General features: G+C 43.1%; 1 protein-coding gene across 3 annotated transcripts in view; it reads left to right on the top strand.

Annotated features, from left to right (window-relative positions):
• Positions 1 to 6,717, top strand: part of LOC112138810 (transcription factor IIIB 90 kDa subunit) — a 126,411-nt gene extending 119,694 nt beyond the window's left edge. The window contains exons 18-19 of one of the 3 annotated variants that reach the window (XM_036209863.1): positions 2,770 to 2,950; positions 5,272 to 6,717. In XM_036209863.1, coding sequence (XP_036065756.1) covers positions 2,770 to 2,950; positions 5,272 to 5,309 — 219 coding nt within the window. In that variant the 3' untranslated portion in view covers positions 5,310 to 6,717. Of the gene's footprint in view, positions 1 to 369; positions 1,164 to 2,769; positions 2,951 to 5,271 lie in introns of those variants that run through there. The other 2 variants (XM_024261451.2, XM_024261452.2) reach the window with 2 other exon arrangements.
• Positions 6,718 to 22,599: the final 15,882 nt, after the last annotated feature.

The raw sequence follows: 22,599 nt of genomic DNA, 5'->3' as shown, positions 1-22,599 counted from the left end.
ACACACACACCACACACACACACATATTGCATCACAAGAATGTGATGCAATATGTTACCAGTGCAAGATAACATCGGTTCATTTATAACAAAAATATAAAAAGGATCTGGATACCCCAGTGGGCCGGATCTGGCCCCCGGGCCTTGACTTTGACACACGAGCCTCACTGTTTTTTCGTGATTGTCTCTAGTTTTAACGGCTGCTCCTCGTCTCACTGTGTTTTCCTGACGTGTTTCTGTGAAGGCCTCCCTGCTGAGATGTTTCCATGTTTTGATCAAACTTAGACTCTAAAACAGGGACAAAGTTCCACATTTGATGTTTTTGGCATAATCTAGAGCTGTGACCCAAACAGCTTTCTGTTCTGAACAGTGAGCAGTGTTTGCATTCACCCCGGTTGGTCCACATCCCTTCATCTTCCCCAGCCTTTGTCCCTGGATCATATGCGCCTGGCAGCTCTGAATGCAGAAACTCGGGCAGCTGAAGTCCTGTCAGTCGGGAAGAAAACACTGCCACAAGGGGCTGGGTCAACAAGGCCTGTTACTTAGCAACCCTCTCACCCCCCCATGGGAACTGGAAACAAATAGAGCTCACCATTGGCGCAGGGCTCTCCTCGCTCACAGTTTGTGTTATGTAATGTTTCCACTTCATTAAAGCAACAGCGCCAAAGTGAAAAGAAACGTGTTCTGTGAGCTGCATGCCAAGGTCCCCATCAGCAGTCTGCAGCAGAGGGGCATTTCTTTACTCCTTCCTTTTCCAAAGCAAAGCAAAAACAGAAAGTGTCAGAAAGAGAATATTACTTCTGGCTAATTACAGCCATCACACAGTCTAAATCCCACATTAAACACACAACCTTCCACTCTGAGCCAGAGACGTGGGGATTTCCACAAGGATTAGAGATCTGAAAGAGAAAACCAGCTTGAGGAGCTGTGAACCTCCTTCTCTGCCAAAATGCAGAATCGAATTGATTCACAAGGGTACAATTTATTGGACAAATGATTCGAGGAAAAAATTGATTTCTCAATTGTCCTTCTAAAAAAATGTAGCAGCTTTCATGTAAAACGTGACTGAAAATGACTAAAAGTTGGAACTTTTCGAGATGAAATTAAAGTTTTTACATAAATAACTAATCACAAGCTTTTTATCTTTAACTGAAAGAAAAAAAACAAAAACAAAAAAGAGCGTTAAGGAGAAATCAATGATGAAAGGTTTTAATGAGTCAACGTTGTATTGTCTAAGATCGCGTCAATTTTTATTAAACTACTTTTTTTAAACATTGTTCTTCTATATTCTTGGTTCTGTGCGAAAGGGTAAAAAATAGTTTGAATTGAAAACCATATGAAAATGATTTATTGGTTAAATATTCAGTCTCTGGTGATCTCTTGTGTCCAGCAGAAGATGAAGAAGATTTAGTTAGGGTAAAAATGGAATATTTAGTTCTCTGTTGTAAATACTTGAATCTTTAAAGACCCACCCCAAAGAAAATAGTGTTTTTGGTGTTTTTAACGTGTCCTTAAAGCATTTTATTCTTGATAATGGACATATATATATATATATGTGTGTATAATAAATTAAGGTTGAATATATATATATGTATAATAAATTAATATTGAAACTGCATTTCTGAGTATTTTATTTAAATCCTTGTGAATCAGGGGCAGATGAAAAAATGTCGATCAAAAAAGCTTGTAGTTATGTACAAACTACAATCAGCAGGCCAAAGTCTCTCTGCTTTTCTCCATTCTGATCATCCACTTACAGACTAATAGATCCATGAACGTCTTTGTTTTCCTGGTCTGAGCTGGGATCTGGATCAGAACTGTACGGCTGGATAACTGATATTTTTTATTCACTACTAATGTTAAGTTGGGGTGTGAGGTTTGTAAGTTAGCAGGAGGGCGTGGTCAAATGGATGTTGGATGATGGGAAGTGGAGGGCGGGGTTGCTCTGTACTAAAAGTCCCGCCCACAACTCAGAGGTAATTTTCTAATCAACTTCTGCCGCTCTGCAGACACTATGTCCCAGAAAAGAACACAGGTTTCTAGATTTTGGCTAGAAAGGGCAGCATCATCATAATGAAAGACGGCTGAGAACGCTTTGATAACAGATCAGAAGATGATCAGAGACGGTCTTTAAACACAGTCTGTGGGTTTTTGTTCAGTTACTATGTTGAAGGGAAAATGAACACAGGAAAAAGCAGAGACATGCGAGGAATGATCTGTGTAGAGAAAACCAAAAATAGAACAAACATTAAACGTTGGAGGAAACAAACGGCATCATGGAGGAAGTGGGGCGGTGCCACAGCAAGCCCTCCATCAGGCTGTTGTTGAGGGGGTAGGAACATCTCGCCATCACACCGGGGACCTGCCGCCCCCCAGCTTCAAAATTGGCCCCGGCTGAAAGGAGTCAAAACATGTCGGCGTCATTTTAGCTGTGGAGGATGTTGTCCCTGAAGAAGGCCGGCCTCTTTCATGGTGAATATTCATTTACCTGCAGCACAGACGAGGGTGTGGTTTTCTAATGATGGTGTGAAAAGCTCCTCACCACAACTGTGTTTTCAGCCAGACTTTGTGCCTCAAACTTTTTAATCATGAACAATAATTCCAGTGGATTGTGAAGGAGAACAGCGACTCGACAAGAAAAAACTCCCAGCAATAAGCAGCAGAACCCTCATTTGTCTATGGATTTTGTCTGGGTCGGTTGTAGCTGACCTCTGTGTGGAATATAGATGTTCTTCCCATGTTTTTCATGGATCTCATTGACGAAAATCAGAACCGGTCTGCTCAGTCTTCTCAGGAATCTACCTTCAGCCCGCTGCCAGCGCCAGCTGCAGCCTCAGCCAGTGAGGTGGTGGTGGAGAGCGGACCAGTCATCTACAATGATGCGGCTGATGAGGAGGAGGATGAAGAGGAGGACGCCTGTGTCAGCGCCATGGAGCTCCTGGGGGGCAACGGTCCGTTTCTTCTGATGCTTTCTCCTTACAGGTTTTGTTTCTTGAGCTGCAGCTGTTCAGTGAAATATTTGATTTTCTTAGATTTCAATTACCAACACAAAACCTAAAGTTTTAAAGACATTAAACCATTTAATGTGTGTTATGTATTTAATAAATCTGCTGCGTTTTGAATCTGAGGTTGTTCATCCTCTATGAACTCTACTGTGACTGAGCTCAGCTGAACGGCAGTAGCTGCTGCATTCGTCTCTGCTGGACTGACTCCAGCTTATTAAAGTCAAACTGGAGCTTTTGCTGAGCTTTGAAGATGTTGTCTCTTAAATGTTCTCATCTGTTTGTTACTTTGAATGTAGTCGTCTGCTTTTATAAATGTAGTTGTAGAACTATAGAACATAAATGTAAAATGCGTGTATTTTTCAGCAGCTGGGTTGTGCTACTCAGAATTTTTATTTTGGTATATAACATGAACAGGATGCTTTTTCTAAAGATAAATCCCACACTCAGCCTAAGTCTTTGTGAAACAGAAGTCTCTTTATTGAGAGGGGGACTAAGTGCTTTTGCTTCCGGTTAAGGGAGAGGCTGTAAGTAGTTTTAATGAGTCCTGGGTTGGACGCTGAGTGTCTGGACTGTGAACAGTCTCTTCTTTAATGAAGCAGGCTCTGTGGCTCAGGGCTTCCTCTGTTCTCAGACTCCTTCTACGCTTTAATGAGCATAAGTTACATTTTTCCCATCATTCTTAGCTCTTAAACTTTAAGGTCCATGAATGCACTTCAGTAAAACGTCCCGACCAACTGAAATGATTCCTGTGGGAAATGTCTTTGTTTGTGCTCCGCCCCCTCCTCAGCGAGGCTGAAGGTTGGGTCACTCTGTGAGAACTGACAGAAGAGAGGGTACCTGTTCACTCTGTGTTACAGTCAGTCCAAGGACAATTCTGGTTTCACTAAGATGAGGCTGCAGATTGGAACCTTTGTAACTTGAAGCAGTGATCCCTGGGCCGCAGACCGGTCCATGGTCACTTGGTACTGACCGTGGTCAGTGCTTGGTACTCAATCACTTTCAGTGATTTCAGCAATCTTGGTATTAAAACGTTTAGCTTGTTCAGAACATTACTGCTTTTTATTTCTGGTATTCATAAACTTTATAGTTTTTGAAATATTGAGCACAATATGCTCCATAGTAAATGAATGAGAAAGTCTTCAAATGTAAAAATTTTAGGCTAATTTGGAGTTTAGCTTATATTATAGCAACATGTTTTTAACGTTTTTGAATAATTTGTTATCCACTGAGGTTTTTATGCTAATTTAGAGTTTAGCTAATATTTTAGCAACAGGCTAACATTTTTGACTAATTTAGTTTACTGAAGAATTTTAGGCTATTTTGGAGTTTAGCTCACATTTAGGCAACACTAAATATTTTTCCTAAATTGGTATGTATTAGAGATTTTTTAAGCAATTTTACTTCAAAATTATCAGATATGTAGGTCAACTTCAGCGCTCTTTCACAGCTCTTTAACCGAATTTTCTGTCTTTTAGCAAATTTAACATTTTGCAAATAGCTTTTGGATTTTTTGGGAAAAATCCCTGCAGCAATTAAAGTCAATTGCAATTTTCAGCAGAAAGCTTCAGCATCTTCAGCAACTACTTCCAGCAACAAGCATTCACACTAGCATTATTGTAGCTAATGCTGGTTTTCTAGTTAAATCTTGTTTTAATACCAGAAACTAAAGACTTTAATAAACTATCATCTTAATCGTCTTCATCTTTAGTTAGTTCAAAGCTAATGATGTATAAGATGTGTCCTTTACATCCAGTTTACACATGACCTGATTAGTCGACTAATCGGAAAAAATAATCTGTGATTAGTCGACTATTAAAATAATTGCTTGATTAGATGCATAAGTTCACAATTTAATAGATTCATGATACAAATACATATTTTTTATTTCATTCAAAACCAGCCTTATTTGGTTTTGAAAAATACTTTTGACATAACTGATAAACTGAAATAAGGTAGAAGTTTCATCTATAAAACAATGAGATCCTTCATATAAAGCGAAACGTGGATTTTTTTGCCAAAAAAAGCTGTTAATTCAAAGGGAATTTGATGACTCAAAGTTGGTTTCATTCATTTAAGTGTTTGCCTCGATGTAGAAAGGGTTATGAGATGAATTTGAAGGGTCACAGTAGTGGATGTATTGGTCCACAGAATCAAATGCTTAGGCCTGGATCTGTATCAAGAGCTATAGAGAATGTAAGGCCTCCGCAGTGTTTGGGGCGTCTCTGCACTGAATGCTCCTCTGATGCATCTGTGTTGTCATCTTCCAGATTATGGCTGTGATGGAGACTACGACGATGGCTTCTAGCAGCTCCTGCTTCAACAACTACACCCTCTGTTTTTATCAGACGCTCGGTGTGCAGGGGTTTGAAACCTTTCTGCACAGAAAATCCTTGGCTGTTTTTCTGCCGTGAGCTATAAAAAGCTGGATGCAGGTTTGGTACCGTCAGTGGTGTGCCGATGGTTGATGTCGCCAGCACCCAGAGGTTCAGTTTACTGGGCTGATAAAACTGGTGGTCACTGCAAAATATTGCATGATTTGCCACTTCTCAAAAACTTTCTCTGTAAGAAGTCAAACTTATTTAGCTCCAGATTTAAAAATACATGGCTTTATAATTTTGCATCCACTATTTTTTTCAATTGTTTATTTATAAGTTATTAAACTTCCTGCAGGAATTAGCAGTGTTCTTTACAATTTCTGATCAATTAATTGAAAACATCTGAAAATTAAGTATAGTGAATATTATTGAAACTGTTTTATTTTTCATTTGGACGGCTGGTTTTCCCACCTCTAATGTGAGTCTTGAAAATGATTTTGGTTTGCTGTTTCAGTGTTTCAGTGTAGGCTCACAGTGACTTCAGGGATGTCGTGCAGAAAGTGCAGCATTGTATTCCTCAGTTGAGCACAGGAGTTCAGAAAGTTTGTTATTTGATATCTTTGTTGAGAACATTAGTGTTCCTTGAGGACACGGATCATGAGGAGTTCTGAATGATGTTTGCCGAGTTTGCTGCTGTCCCTGTCAGGGTGGAACCCCTGCTTGATCATGTGTGCCTCTGCTGCTGGAGTAAAGACTGTCTGAACGCACAGAAACCTTGTGTAGTTGGCTTTTATTTAAGTCATTGATCAGATCGATGGGATCTGTTGAGACTGTATGTCTCTGGAACAGTTTCTCAAACGTGAACTTCTGTCACTTCAGCCTGAACCGAGTCTGCATTTGCACTCAGCACTGCTCTTAAAACAGAAAAGACGACTTAAGAGAAAGAGAACATCAACATGAACCCTACCAACCTATCCATCCACTGAAACGATCACCTATCAAGTAAAGACCACGCCCCTTTGCCCCAGATGTCCAGATTACCTGAAGGTCAAAATAAAATGACAGATGGGTTCAAGACAATTCCTCCAGGTACAATCGGCATGAACATCACATCCTCCCACAGTGGTGAACACCTGGAACTAGTGTGTGTTTACTTTTGTTACAAAGTTATGTAGTTTTACACTGGGGTTGATGCCTCATTTTTCTACCAAACCACTTAAAGGTCACCAGGTGAACTGACCTGGACCCAGCTTTACATACTCATCATGGCTGGCCACGTTAGCCTAATGTATTACTCAATTCATGCTGATAATTATTCTAGCGTCCTTTTGTGTGTTTTTGTTTTAAACTATAATTAAATAAAGTCTGTCACTCACTGTGTCTGAAGACTGAACCAAAGACAGCCTGATGACTGTGGGTTTTGTTTGGACATCTTAATATTTATAAAGCATGGTCTACAAAACGCCTCCAAGTGCAATGCTGTTTGTAAATCTGTGAAGTAAAATTTGACATCAATGTTTTCAGATATTTAGCATGTTTTAGAAGAAAAAAATTATCTTGTTTTTCAAATGCATATTTTTACCTTTTAAATTGATGTATTTATCCATCCATCCATCTTCTTCCGCTCATCCGGGACCGGGTCGCGGGGGCAGCAGTCCAAGCAAAGATGCCCAGACTTCCCTCTCCCTGGCCACTTCCTCCAGCTCCTCTGGGGGGACCCCAAGGCGTTCCCAGGCCAGCCGAGAAACATAGTCTCTCCAGCCTGTCCTGGGTCTTCCGCGGGGCCTCTGCCCAGTGGGACATGCCCGGAACACCTCTCCAGGAAGGCGTCGAGGAGGCATCCGGATCAGATGCCCGAGCCACCTCAACTGGCTCCTCTCGATGCGAAGGAGAAGCGGCTCTACTCCGAGCTCCCTCCGGGTGACCGAGCTCCTCACCCTATCTCTAAGGGAGCGCCCAGCCACCCTCCGGAGGAAACTCATTTCAGCCGCTTGTAGTCGGGATCTCGTTCTTTCGGTCACGACCCAGAGCTCATGACCATAGGTGAGTACTGGAACGAAGATCGACCGGTAAATCGAGAGCTTTGCTTTCTGGCTCAGCTCTCTTTTCAACACTACGGACCGGTGCAGCAACCGTAAGATGATGGACGCCGCTCCAATCCGCCTGTCGATCTCATGCTCCGATCTTCCATCACTCGTGAACAAGACCCCAAGATATTTAAACTCCTCCACCTGAGGCAGGAGCACTCCACCCACTGAGAGAGGACAAAGTACCTTTCTCCGGTCCAGAACCATGGCCTCAGACTTAGCGGTGCTGACCCTTATCCCAGTCGCTTCACACTCGGCTGCAAACCGCTCTAATACATGTTGGAGGTCCTGGCTCAATGAAGCCAACAGAACAACATCATCTGCAAAGAGAAGAGAGGAAATCCTGTGGTCCCCAAACCAGATCCCCTCCGGCCCCTGGCTGTGCCTAGAAATTCTGTCCATAAAGACTATGAACAGAACCGGTGATAAAGGGCAGCCCTGCCGGAGTCCAACATGCACCGGGAACAGGTCTGACTTACTGCCGGGCATGCGAACCAAGCTCCTGCTCCGGTCATACAGAGACCGGAGAGCCCTAAGTACGGCTCCCCGGACCCCATACTCCCAGAGCACCCTCCACAGGACACCACTGGGGACGCGGTCAAATGCCTTCTCCAAATCCACAAAACACATGTGGACTGGATGAGCGAACTCCCACGAACTCTCCAGCACCCTGAAGAGGGTGTAGAGCTGGTCCACTGTTCCGCGACCAGGACGGAAACCGCACTGTTGTTCTTGAATCTGAGGTTCGACTATCGGATGGACTCTCCTCTCCAGTACCCTGGCATAGACTTTCCCGGGAAGGCTGAGGAGTGCGATTTCCCCGGTAGTTGGAACACACCCTCCGGTCCCCCTTCTTGAAAAGGGGAACCACCACCCCGGTCTGCCAGTCCAGTGGTACGGTTCCTGTCTGCCACGCAATGCTGCAGAGACGTGTCAGCCAAGACACTCCTACAACATCCAGAGACTTAAGGTACTCAGGGCGAACCTCATCCACCCCCGGAGCCTTGCCACCAAGGAGCTCTTTGACTACCTCGGTGACCTCAGCCCGGGTGATGGACAGTTCCACCCCAATGTCCTCAGCCTCTGCTTCCTCAATGGAAGGCATGTCATCAAGGTTAAGGAGATCCTCAAAGTATTCCTTCCACCGCCCGACAATGTCCCCAGTTGAGGTCAGCAGATCCCCACCTGCACTGAAAATGGTGCCTGTAGAAAACTGCTTTCCCCTCTTGAGTCGCCGGATGGTTTGCCAGAATCTCTTTGAGGCCAACCGATAGTCCTTCTCCATGGCCTCACCAAACTCCTCCCAGGACCGAGTTTTTGCCTCCAAAACAGCCCGGGCTGCAGCTCGCTTAGACTGCCGGTACCTGTCAGCTGCCTCTGGAGTCCCACAAGCCAGCCAGGCCTGATAGGACTCCTTCTTCAGCTTGACGGCATCCCTTACTTCCGGTGTCCACCACCGGGTTCGGGGGTTGCTGCCACGACAGGCACCAGAGACCTTGCGACCGCAGCTCCGGAAAGCAGCAGAGACAATAGAGGTGGAGAACATGGTCCACTCGGACTCAATGTCACCAACCTCCCTCGGTACCTGCTTGAAGTTTTCCCGGATGTGGGAGTTAAAGACCTCCCTGACGGAGGGCTCAGCCAGACGTTCCCAGCAGACCCTCACAGTACGTTTAGGTCTGCCAAGTCTTTCCGGCCTCCTCCCCCGCCAGCGAATCCAGCTCACCACCAGGTAGTGATCAGTGGACAGCTCTGCCCCTCTCTTTACCCGAGTGTCCAAAACACACGTCCGGAGATCGCCTGAAACGACTACAAAGTCGATCATCGATCTCCTGCCTAGGGTGTCCTGATGCCAGGTGTACTGATGGACACCTTTGTGTTCGAACATGGTGTTTGTTATGGACAAACTATGACGTGCACAGAAGTCCAACAACAAAACACCGGTTCAGGTCAGGGAAGCCATTCCTACCAATCACACCCCTCCAGGTGCCACTGTCATTACCCACGTGGGCATTGAAGTCCCCCAGAAGGACGATGGAGTCCCCTGTTGGGGCACTTTCCAGTACCCCTCCAAGAGACACCAAGAAGGCCGGGTACTCCGAACTGCTGTTTGGCCCATAAGCCGAAACCACAGTCAGAGACCTGTCCCCCACCCGAATGCGAAGGGACGCGACCCTCTCGTCCACTGGTGTGAACTCCAACACTTGACGGCTGAGCTGGGGGCTCACGAGTAAGCCCACCCCAGCCCGCCGCCTCTCACCATGGGCAACTCCAGAGTGATAGAGAGTCCAGCCTCTCTCGAAGGACTGAGTTTCAGAGCCCAGGCTGTGTGTGGAGGTGAGCCCAACTATGTCTAGCCGGTATCTCTCAGCCTCTCGCACAAGCTCAGGCTCCTTTCCTCCCAGAGAGGTGACGTTCCAAGAACCAAATTCCATGCCCGGGGTTTGGGCCGCCGAGGCACTCGTCTCCGGCTGCCGCCCAAACCACATTGCACCGGCCCCTTCAGAGCTCCCCTGCAGGTAGTGGGCCCACTGTGGAGTGATCCCACGTCGCTCCTTCGGGTTGGACCCGACCGGGGCCCGTGGGAGGAGCCCCGGCCTAAGGGCGCTCGCCTCCGAGCCCCAACCCGGGGCCTGGCTCCAGGGTGGGGCCCCGGTGACGCCAATCCGGGCGACGTAGCGGGATCTCTGGTCTTGACACTCATAAAGGGGGCTTGCGAACCGCTCTTTGTCTGGCTCGTCACTCAGGGCCTGTCTGCCATGGGAGACCCTACCAGGGGCAGAAGCCCCCGACAGCATAGCTCCTGAGATCACTTGAGCACTCAAACCCCTCCACGACGTTAAGGTGGCGGTTCAAGGCGGGGTGTGTATTTATAAATGTTGCATTTACTAACTAATTATTTAGTTAGCAAGCTAAATAATTATTTCATATCATATATATATATATTTTATATTCGCGCCTCGCCGCTCGATTCAAGCTGCTGGCAGACCTTCGCACCGCACCCGTCGGTCAATCACGCCGTGGGACTTTAGATCGCCTAATGTCGCGTCTGTTCCATTGAAACTGGCCGCCTCGCCATGGAAATGGCGTTCGGTGTGAATGGGATGAAATGTCTCACTCTTATTTCAACACAGTAAAGAGGACTCTTGTTCATAAATGAATTTTATTCAAATGTTTCATTTCATTAATACATGGACCGACCAAAAAGTTCAACATAAAGGAAATCCAAGCTGTGATTTTCATTTCAATTTTAGTAAAACCTGTTTTACTGTTTACTATTTTTTTGCTTTCAATGATCACAAATGTGCATGACAATAATTTCATTGCGTTACTCCTCTTACCTTTTGTAAACACCTGAGCCTTGTAAACCTTGAGCCCAAGAGAATTGTGATGGTACTTTCTGCATCAGAAGTGCTTTTGGCATCTTTAAGAATATGTCAGTTTGTCCTTAACTGTGCCATGATATCAACAAAAACTGCTCCTCAGAGGAACTCTAAACTTTTTTATTAGCTGGTTTTCTTAGTTTTCTGAATATACACAGTACATCAAAAGTTGCTCAAAGATGTGAACGATGAGAAAATAGATCAAATTGTCCATACAAACTTTCTCAACATTACTTTACAACACAGGACTGCAGTTGATGAGCCTGCAGCTGACTGACAGAATAGCTGCACCGTCACAATCATCTGAACAAAAAGCAGTGGCGGTTCAGAACTCAACCCAAACCTTTTGGAAAACTTAGTTACCCTTAAGGTGACCCCCCCACAGCCCTGTGAGTCTTTTTTCTGGTTACAGTTTCTTCTACTGTGACCCTGAAATAATTTCATGCTTTCTGAGGCCGTGTAATTATTCTGTCAGGTCAGCTTTCTGAAGTGGCGCTCAGTTTTCCTCCCACCCTCCCACTGCTGGTTCTTTTCCCAGGAGCAGCTAACCTACGCAGCCAGACCCCCCACCCTAGAAAGTTCTACTGAAATTCTATCTGATATCAGACTTCTACAGCAGTTACGGGGAAGGGAGGGGGCAGCAAAAAGACATATACTGTAGCTGAGTCCAAACTGACCTTTGGTTTATTTTTGTTGAATCCACAGACAGAATGATAGCATTAGAGCTCATTAAATCTAACCTCTGGTTCTATTCTTTAGTGCACGTTGTTTTGAGCTGGGTGTTGCCGTGTGGAACCCCTCTCACTAATAATAAGTTATTCCTTCCTCCTTTAACGCTTGATCTCATAACCAGAAGGAGGTTTAGTTTCCACTCACATGGATGTTGATGGACCCACAGTCAGTGTGTGTCCTGCATGGTCAGTCTCCAGTGATCCCACTGACTTCACTGAGGACAAAGAGGCTCTAGCTCAGCAAACTTATTGACTTGTGGGCCACAAAGAATTCTAAAATTTGATGGAAGGGTCGGACCAGGAGCAGATGCGTGGTGTGTTTTGGTAATCCACTTCATAAGAGAAAGAAAAATAATTCAATACGGACAAAAACACGTCTTAATTTAGATTGAAAATCAATTTATATTTTTAAAACGGTACACTTTGGACCTTTTCTTTTAAAACTGTGACTTTTGTTCTCATTTTAGTGCCAGTTGTAACTATGGGTTGATGTCAGGGAAAAACACAAATGATAGAAAGGCTGCAGACATAATGGTGTTGGAAAGATCAGAAAAATTAGCGTCTGACTCAGAAAAAAACAACAAATCTTTTGACACAAAGGTCAGTTTGTTTGTGGTGCATCATCTACAGAAAATAAAACAATAATAAGGGTTATCTTCATAATCTATTCCATTTTGGTGGGTAAGATTAACTAGCTAAATGGGTCACATGTGGCCCCCGGCCCACATGTGACCCCCGGGCCGTCGTTTGCTCACCGCTGGTCTATTGATGGTTGAATGCATAGATGTGTCTTTCAGAAACGGAACTTTCATGTCTTTTCTTTCCTCTTTTCCCAAACTCTCTGTTTCCGTCCTGGTCTGGTTTGTCTTTGGTTCTCCCGATCTAGATGGGTCTAGATGGGCTGTGGTGCAGAGGCAGAACGGCTGACATCTGATCGGGAGATTGCAGGTTTTTTTCCCACCTATGTGTCAAAGTGACCTTGGCCAAGACACCGAACCCCACATTCCCTCTGGTGGTTACACTTGTGTTGGTCAGCGGCGTGTGAATGTGTCTGTGACTGCAAAGAACTGTGGGCCTTAAAGCAGGGAAGTAAAGGTATATACCATTTACCATTTCACGTGGATCCCTGATGTGTGGAAATGTGTACATGCAGTCATCCCAATAAGGCAGGGGTCCGAAAACTACGGCCCGCTGGCCGATCAGGCCCACCTCTCTATTTGACCCGGCCCTCCTACACACCATCAGAAACGCCGATCTAGAACCACATGGAAAGTGACTTTTTATTCCACCTTTCTGCAGTCTGAAGGAGAGGATAGAATCTTTACTGGTTTAATACTGATTCACTTTTTCTTTATTATTGTTATTTTTCTTCCGTACATTTTTTAGTCGTCCGTAGCTCTTCAGCTCTTTCAAATATTTACCTCAATCAGCTAAGATATTCAGCTCTTTTCATGCTAGCTTTTTCGACTGTTTTGGCAGTTACTAAGGATTTCTAGGCTATTGTGTTGAGTTTAGCTAATATTTCAGCTACATGCTAGCTGTTTTGGCTAAATAACACGTTTTACCAGTTTCTCAGGCTAATTTGGCATTTATCTTATAGTTCAGCTACATGCTCGCCATTTTGGCGAATTTAGACTTTTTTCAGTTTTTAAACTAATTTGGTGTTTAGCTAATAGTTCAGCTTTATGCTAGCTGTTTTGGCTAATATTTACGTTTTCTCAGTTTTTTAGGCTATTTTGGAGTTTAGCTAGTATTTCAGCTACATGCTAGCTGTTTTGACTAAATTAAAATTTTTTTCAGTATTTTAGGTTGATTTGGCATTTTGCTAATAATTTTTCTAGCTATCAGCTTCAGCATTTTTAGCTATCAGCTTCAGCCATTTCAACTATCAACTTCAGCATTCTTTGGTATCAATTTCAGCATCTTCAGTGGCCAAATTCATCTTAAAGCATTCATACTAGCATTATCTCAGGTAATGCTATATATGTATATATATATATATATATATATACAGTTTTTAAAATGTTTTAGTATTATTTTTTCTGTCAAGGTTCCAGAAATGAATTATTTTAAACGAGGTTATGTGTGGCTCTCTGGAAAACCATAAATGTTTACAATTAGGCAGTGATTGTTACACCTTTTCTGTTAGCGTACAAACCGGCCCCCCATCAGAGAGGAAAACGGTTACGTATGTGGTCCTCACAAGAAAACGTTTGGGGACCGCTGCAATAAGAGAACTTAGAAGAACCTTTAAAGAGGCTCAATAGCATTTTGGCATTGCCAGATGACACCTTATTTTCTCCTCTGTCACATCATCCTTCCTTAACTTTTCTCACCACATGCCTATTCACACACCTTTTTTCGGGTGTGTTCCTTTCCCTATAATCCTCCCTAAATTCTTTGCGTTGCATTTTTCTCTATCAGCATGTCAGGTTTTCTGCCCCTTCCTGCCCCTCGATCTGCATCCGTTTCCCAACACAACATCCTCCCTTCACTTTACCTTCTTCACCCCAATTATTTCCTGAGAGCTTGGCTCAGAGCGAGCCTTCCCCTCTCCAGAGCTCCTCTGCAGTGGAGCTCCTTGCTAACAATACCTCTGCTGCAGGCAACAGCCTCCACTGAGAACAAATAGATGAAAGTATTCCTGTAGCGTCAGCGCCTGGTTCATCCACCGTCTTCTGGAGTCCGCTATCATGACGGCTATGTTGAGATTTTTCCTGCACAGTAAATGAAAAAAATACAACTGAGGTCTAGCCAAACTTTTCCAAGGACAGACAACCAACAAATGTGAAAAAGCGGGAAATGTTGGAAACTTTTCTTAGCTTTTGACAGTCTTCTTTTTTCTTGTCCTGTCTGTACGAGCTATCATCTGTGAGCTCTTCTAGCTAGCTCTCGTTTCTTTAGGGCGCCCCCTTTTTATTGGTCTGCTGCCTCCCAGTTTTCCAATGTACGATCATTCAGAAAAAGTAAGTGTGTGGATGAAATCCTTTGCCCAAGTGAGATTTAGGGAGGAAAGAACTGACCTACAGAAGGAAAACCTGCATCTTCACTCACCACAGAGACAGCTTCTTGCCCCGAGCCATCACTCTGATGAACTCCTGACTGGTCGGAGTACAGAGCACATACATGAGAACTGTTACACCCGGGCGACTGTTGTATTTATCCATATCTTTTTCTTCAGATGTATATATATATTTTTTTTATTTATTTATTTTTTTTTATCACTTATTTGTTTTATCTTTTCTTACACATATTTACCTTGCCATGTTTGCACACGTGACGCTAGAACTAAATTCTTTGTATATATACACTGTACTTGGCCAATGAAGCTGACTCTGATTCAGACTCATTTGGACCATTTATGGCACAGATGTCCAACTACGGTCCAAGCGCTGATGACCTGCTTGTTTTTTTTCCATCTTTCCAACTCTTTGTCCTCAGAGCTTCTCGTGGGGAAACCCCGCCTGATTCAGGTGATGAACAGAAGGTGGGGCAGACATAAACCAGCAGGATGTGGGGTCATCAGGACCAGGGATTTATACCTGTGTGGAGGGCAAAGGAGTGGACCACCTCTTCCTGGTGATAAGATCATGCAAATGAATAGGAAGCTAATAAGTCTTGTTTTGAAATGCCAGGTAAGCCCCTCCTACTGTGGTGTTTATATCATTCTTCTTACAGATGGAGGCTTTGACAGATGAGATTGCTGAGAATTTAAAAATGTGAGTCAGATATTTAAAACTGCAAAACAAACACAAGTTTGAGCACAAACTGAGGTGGGCCCAGTAAAGAATGTAAGACAGAAGTTGATGGTTATTTTGGGTCATGAGGATGTTGCTCAGCATGCACGGTCTCTGTTTTTGCTGCACTGTGTGCCAATCAGGTTTGGACAATTGTTCTGTTTCCTGTCAGGGTGACCGTCTCGGAGCCCTTGAGGAGTCCCTCAGGGTCCCCTCTGGGTACGAGTACAGTCCTATTGCAGTTTAAAAACAAGGTTCCCTCCTCATTCTTTCAAAGAAAATGTTAAACTGGGAGAGAATGAATAAAATGTGTGTGTCAGTGTCTCAGTCTGGTAGCTGCTGTCACTGAGAGCAGGCTCTTCAAGTGCTGTGACAGAGTGCTGCAGAAAGTGTCAGCTCATGTCAGTGCTGGATCTGGGAAGCAGTGCTGCATGATTTGGGTAAAAGGCCTTGTGTTCTCACAGCTGAGGGCACTGAATCAGATCAGTCTGAGCAGCATGGAAAAGGATGAAATGAGTCTTGGCTGTGCAGCCGGCCAGCCTCTGCTGTACAGTCAGCCCGAATCTGCAGCCACAGACTGTGACCCCGCGTCGTCCGCTGATTCCCAAACATAAATCTACAGTGATTTTTGGCTTAGAATGTGACTCAGAAAATTCACAGACGGCTGTGAGGCTCTGGGTTGTTTCTCTGCAGCCACAGATGAGATCTGTGCTCTAACCTTAGATTTGATGTATGAGTCTCTCTCTGGAATTGAATTCATTAACGAATAACCCATCTGTGGAGACAGCCACTGTGACAGCCATGACACACACACATGTGCACACACTCCCATGCACACACACCCACAACAGCATGTATTTCATGCTTTAAACCTACAGAGACATTTGAAATGTTCCACGTGACTATCCCTCCTGCACACAGTTTAAAAACCAATGTACAAACAACTTTAGCTAATAAGATTAAATGTGAAGTAATAAAAATAGTGTGTACTACAATCATGACATCTAATAAGGCAAAACGGTATTAGAACATCCTTTGATTTTGCAAGTTCTTCCACTTAGAAATCATGAAGGGGTCTGAAATTTTCATCTTACATGTTCACTGTGAGAAACGTAATAAAAAAGTAATCTGGAAATCACATTGTATGATTTTTTAAAGATCATTTATCTACTGCTGCAAATAAATATCTGAACATCTATTTATCAGTTAGAAGTCTGACCCTCACAGACCTGTTAGTCTGACTTTAAATAGCCTCCGCTTATTATCCTAAATTAGAAGCATCTGTTTGAGCTGGTTAGCTGCATAAAGACACCTGACCACCTCATACAATCAGTAAGACTAACTACTAACATGGCCAAGACCAAAGAGCCGTCCAAAGACACAATCGTAGACCTCTACAAGGCTGGAAAGGGCAACAGGGCAATTCCCAAGCAGCTTGGTGAAAAAAGATCCACGGTTGGAACAATTATTAGAAAATGGAAAAAGCTAAACTTGACTGTTGATCTCCCTCGGACTGGGTCTCCATGACAGATCTCACCTCGTGGGGTCTCAATGACCCTAAGAAAGGTGAACTACAGCCCAGAACTACACAGAAGGAGCTGGTCAATGACCTGAAGAGAGCTGGGACCACCGTTTCCATGGTTATTGTTGGTGATACACTAAGACATCATGGTTTGAAATCATGTAAGACACAAAAAGTTCCCCTCCTTAAACCAGCACATGTCCAGGCCCGTCTTAAGTTTGACCATTTGGATGATCAAAGGAGAAAGTCGCGGTGAGACCAAAATAGAACTTTCTGGTCTGAATTCCACTCGCCGTGTTTGGAGGAAGAGGAATGATGATCTCAAGAACACTAACCCTACTGTGAAGCATGGGGGTGGTAGCATCATGCTATGGGGGTGTTTTTCCACACAGGACCGGATGACTGCTACTGTATTTAGGAGAGCATGAGCGGGGTCATGCATTTAGAGACTTTAGGGAACAGCCTCCTTCCCTCAGCAGTGAAGATGTGTCATGGCTGAGTCTTCCAACATGATGACCTAAAACACAGCCAGCAGAACCAAGGAGTGGCTCTGTAAGAAGGTTCTGGAGTGGCCTAGCCAGTCTTCAGACATAAACCCAACAGAGAATCTTTGGAGGGAGTTCAAACTCTGGGTTTCCCAGTTACAGCCCAGAAACCTGCCTGATCTGTGTGGAGGAGAGAGCCAAAAGTCTGTGCAAACCTGGTGGAAAACTAGAGTAAACGTTCTGCCTGTGTAATCACAAAGGCTACTGTAACTAATATTAACATTGATTTTTTTTTCAGATGTTCAAATACTCATTTGTAGCAGTAGCATACAAATAATTATTTTTCAAAAATCAAACAATGTGATTTCCAGATTTTTTTAGATATCTCTTACACTGGACATTAACTGAAGATAAAAATGTCTGACCCCTCCATGAATTCTAACTGGAGAACTTGCTAATTCAGAGGATGTTCAAATACGCATTTTCCTCACTACATCTGTACAGCCAATAAATACTCATAGAGTGGTCTTCAGGCTGACAGAAGTCTAGATGTCGAGTCAGAAAGAGACTAAACTCTGCAGAGAAGTGCTCTTTTTCAAGACTTGAAATCTATCTTATTTCAAAAGTCTAAACTGAGAATATTTCCCTGCTTTGCATGAAGCATTTAATGCATTTCCTATTTTAAAATCTAAAGTACGTCATAATTTAGCATTTTTGTTTTTTACTGTTATCTTGCAGGTTGTATTTTCCTTTATTTGTGCTGTATCTGACATGTGGTTTGAATAAATTACTAAACTTTAAAAAATCTAGCTTCTTTTTACAGGAAGATTGAAACCTGGAAGAGAGGTCTAGCATCGTGTAAACGTTTGCTTTGAAATAACAAGCCCTTCAGTGAAATTATATTTATCTGAACATGAATTTATTAGGGACTAACTACATGTTTACTGTCTGTTTTCTCTTTAATTAGTTGACATTCAATCAGTGTATTAAGACAACCTAAATGTTCCCAAGTATTACTAGAACAATTAGCAAATATTTATTTAACCAAAACAATGTTAGAATAAAACTGAATGCACACGTCTGCCTGTTCAAACAGAAACTAGATAAAACTGAAAATTAGATAAGATTTCAGTTATTATCACACAAAGTAAAGAATGGTATAAAAGTATGTGTCAGTGAGATTCTGCAAGTCGTCCCTCTTCAAAAGCAGTTTGGTATCCAGTGTTGATTATAGAAACACTTCAACTGTTAGAGACAAAATGTAAGAAAATATCCAGGAAATCACGTTGTCTGATTTTTATAGAACTCATTTGTATAATGGTGCATAAAATAAGTATTCAAACAATCAAGATATTTGTTGGTCACAGACCTGTTACATCTGTAAGCAGCTCTTCTGTCCTCCACTGGTCACTTGATTGATATCACCTGTTTGATCTGGTCATCTGTAGAAAAGACACTTGTCCAAACCCTTACACAGTCAGACTGTCACCTCTCCACCAAGACCAAAGAGCTGTCGAAGGACACCAGGATCAAGATTGCAGACCTGAACAAGACATGAACCAATCTACGATAATTAAGCAGCTTAGAGAGAAGAGATCGACTGTGGGAGCAATTATCAGAAAAAAGAAGAGAAACAAGATCACTGATGATCTCCCTCCACCTGGAGCTTCATGAAAGATCTCACCTGGTGGGGTAAAAAAGATCTGGAGAACTGAGAGGAAAGCTAACATTTTTTTGTTTTGTTTCAGCGAAATCGACATTTTGATGTTGTTCTGTCTTTTACTGTTAAAGTAGACATTCAACCATTAAATCTGAAAACCAATCCTTGTTTATTAACTTAATTGTAGCTAATGTGAAAATCAGTGTGTGTGTGTGTGGGGGGGTCTTCTATTTCATATAAAAAACTGACTGTATTTGTAACACAAACATTGAATGTTTTGTGTTAAAGTCCTTTTTATACGTGTTTCTTTGTTCCTGCTTTTCCTGTAGCAGCCCACACACACACTCTTTCAGCGCCTGCTTCACAGAAGGGAGCTGAAACTATACGAAATAAATCAAGTTGTTTCTGGGTGCTGGATATGTGAAAAAACAATCATACCAGAAGCAGAATGTGATTCAGGAGCAGCATTGTTGCAGTACAGCGAGACACTGGAACCGACGACAGCAGGTCTACAGCCAAACCCAGATGCTGAAAGCAGAGCTGCATGGTGCTGATTTCATCTGGTGTGTGTGTGTGTGTGAACACCCCATGCGTTTTGTTCCCCTTCAGCCCTGTAATTAGCTCCGTATCACAGGTGGGAGGCAGATTTAATTACACGATGGGAGCTGTGCAGCTCACCTGCGTGAGTGTCTTTGGTATTTTGGTGCGTCTGTATGTAAATGACTTTTCTCTGAATTATTATGCCACCTCGCACTCCATGGATGGATGTGTGTGTGAGGAAGGCATGAGTCAAACAGGAGGAGACAGAAACCTGCAAAGGGGGGGCTGAACACCTGGCACCTGCTCAGAGGGAACAAGAAGGAGGCGGAAAAGAGATTTTCTCTGTTCTGTCGTTCTCAGTTTGGGCTTGTCATTTGGTTGTAATCAAACGGAGACTTTGTTCTCCTGCTGGCAGGTTGTCTTTTAGACAAAGATGTCCCTCATCAATCTTGCTGCCAAGGTACCTTCAGGTACAAGAACATCTTAACGTCCCACTCTGATCATCTTTTGATCTATTGTCAAAGCGTTCCTAATGGTCTTTTAATTATGTGTACACTCTCTCTCACTAGCTTACAGCCCTTCACACCCCCAAACTAACATTAGCAGTGCAATGAAAATGGCAGCAATATCCTTTCTATCCAGCTGTACAGTTTAGATCCAGATTCTAGACGAGGAAAACAAAGACGTTCATGGATCTGTAAGTGGATGTATCAGAATGGAGCGGAGCAAGGAGACTTTGACCCACCAGATGTAGTCTGTATGTAGCAACTTGAAACTTTTTCGAACTTAACTTTTTCATCTGCTCCTGATTCATAATGATTTGAATAAAAACATACTCAGAAACACAATTTTAATCTTAGTTTTCTTTATGTGTGTCCATCATGACAAAAGTGCCACAAGAACATGTTAAAAACACCAAAAACTCAATTTTCACCGATCTTTAAAGGCTGCAGGTTGATCCAGTTCTCTGAAAAACTGCTTCAGTCCTGATTCCTGACTGCAAGATTTCCACAGAGCTTAGGAATGTCCAGACACTTCATGTGTGAAACTGGATGTTCGCTGAAAGATGTGAAAACACAGCCTGCATGTGACTCTTCAGAAGACCTGGAAGTCCTGAGCTGACGGGCGGATGTGCACTCCTTGTTTTTTATGACGAAGGAGAAACAAATACCCCACTATTGCATTATTTGAACAGTAAAGCACACTTTAACACAGCAGTGTGTCTGAATCGTAGGAATCCACTGATGTCATTTTGATTGGAAATAACATCATTGTTTTGCTTTGAAAGGAAAGAGGAGCTTTTTGATGCTTTGATGACACCACAGCTGACTGTAGCCTTTTCAGTCAATGGTTAAAGACTGACTTTTCATGGTCACTGGCCAGGTGACTCCTACTATTTAAAGGTCAAACGTTCTTGATGTTGTTCTGGTTGATTTGACAGCAGAACGTTTGTTCAACTGAGTTAAAATGCAGATATTTTTTAAATGTTAAGCCGCTCTGGCTTGAGCTGTCCACAGAGAGGACAGTCCAGTGGAGATGAGTTGAGATCTGTTGTTGACACACACACACAAGTGCCTGATGGATGTTGCCTCTGAATACCCAAACCAGCTCAGTGATGGCTGAAGAGCCGTGCACTCTCACTCGTGCACTCTCACGGTGGGTTCTCAAAGCAAACTGGATCTCCATTCTTTCAGTCATGAGCAACTGTAAAGCAGCAGCAGTCTAAAGAATGCATACGAGCCTTTTTAATGTTATGACCTATTTTAAGGCTGAATCTTCAGATGACATTTTAAACAAGTTCAAAATGAAAAGTAACTCACAGGGAGTCACAGTTCAAAGTCATTTTGAAATTACATTTCTTCTGGAGGAAAAGCTTTTGCTCCCTTTGAGTCAAACACTCAGGGTTACAGCATCTCTTGACCAGAGTGCACTGTGCCTTTGTTTTCATTGTCCTATAAATCTGATTTTGTTACTTGTTCATCTTCTTATCTGCTTTATCCTTTTCGGGGTCAGGGGGGTGCCAGAGCCTAACCCGGCTGCTGATGGGCGATACAGGGTGTATCCTGCCTTCACCCATCAGTAGCCGGGTGAGGCTCTGGCACCCCCCTGACTTTCTGGAAAGAGGGACAAACAGCTATAAGAAGATGGATGAATAAACAATTTTATTTTAATTTATCAAAAATTTGGCAATGCCCAACAGACAGCACTCTTAAAGCCCCATTCATAGAGGTCGACAGCCAAAAAAGTTGCTGTTCCAATGTGACTTCACTATTACAAATGGCAAATAAATTTATTCTGATTCTGATTCTGAAGTTGATTTAGGGTTTAGTTACCCTTCAACCCCTTAACTCCGGAGCTCCAGTGTTTATGTTCTTTGATTTACTGTAATTTTTTAACTATTAACACAATATTTCCAGTAGATTCTGAAGCAGAAAAGTTCCAATATGTTAAAGATTTTGTATTTAAGCGACACTGACGACGCCTCAGGTGTTAAAGGGTTAAGAAACATCAACATTGTTCCTCCTCTCAACGTGTCCAAAACATCTCTGCAATTATCTAAAAAAAAACAACATAAAACTAAAAAACAAAGGGAGAAAACAGGTAGATTTGATTATTATGTAAATTCTTATAAATTAAACTTTTTTTGCTACTGATTTGCTCTGAAAACAAACGATATGAAAAAAAAATCTTAAAAACCATGTGAAACCCTAAAATGTCTTTTACAAAAGCCTCTAAATATACAGTATTCTGATTACATCATCATTTTCATTTTTTTCCACCACAGCTGAGGATCCTGCGTGGTCGTATTGCTGGATAAAAACACGTTTTCACCGTCTGCTCTGTTGGGTTCAAACAGCAAAGTAAAGAGACACGAGACTCTTTCCTTCTTGATCAGCCCCCCTCTACTCCTCCTCTTTGCTCTGCAGCTGTATCCAGCTCTTTCAGCTGCCTGCATGCATGCCTCTCAGCAGATAAATCATTCATCCCCTCGTGACTGGCTGCTCTGCTCGCTGCTGCAGACTCCTCTCCATGCATTGGAGCTGTACGTGTTCTGAGGCGCGAGTCCAGTTCAAGCCCTGCAGCCCATGCTTGTCCTGACTTTGCAGTGAGTCTCGTTGCTCCTCTTCCTCCGTT

Source organism: Oryzias melastigma, linkage group LG22 (assembly GCF_002922805.2).
Source record: "Oryzias melastigma strain HK-1 linkage group LG22, ASM292280v2, whole genome shotgun sequence".
Taxonomy (NCBI): Eukaryota; Metazoa; Chordata; class Actinopteri; order Beloniformes; family Adrianichthyidae; genus Oryzias; species Oryzias melastigma.
This window is presented reverse-complemented; position numbering and strand designations above follow the sequence as displayed.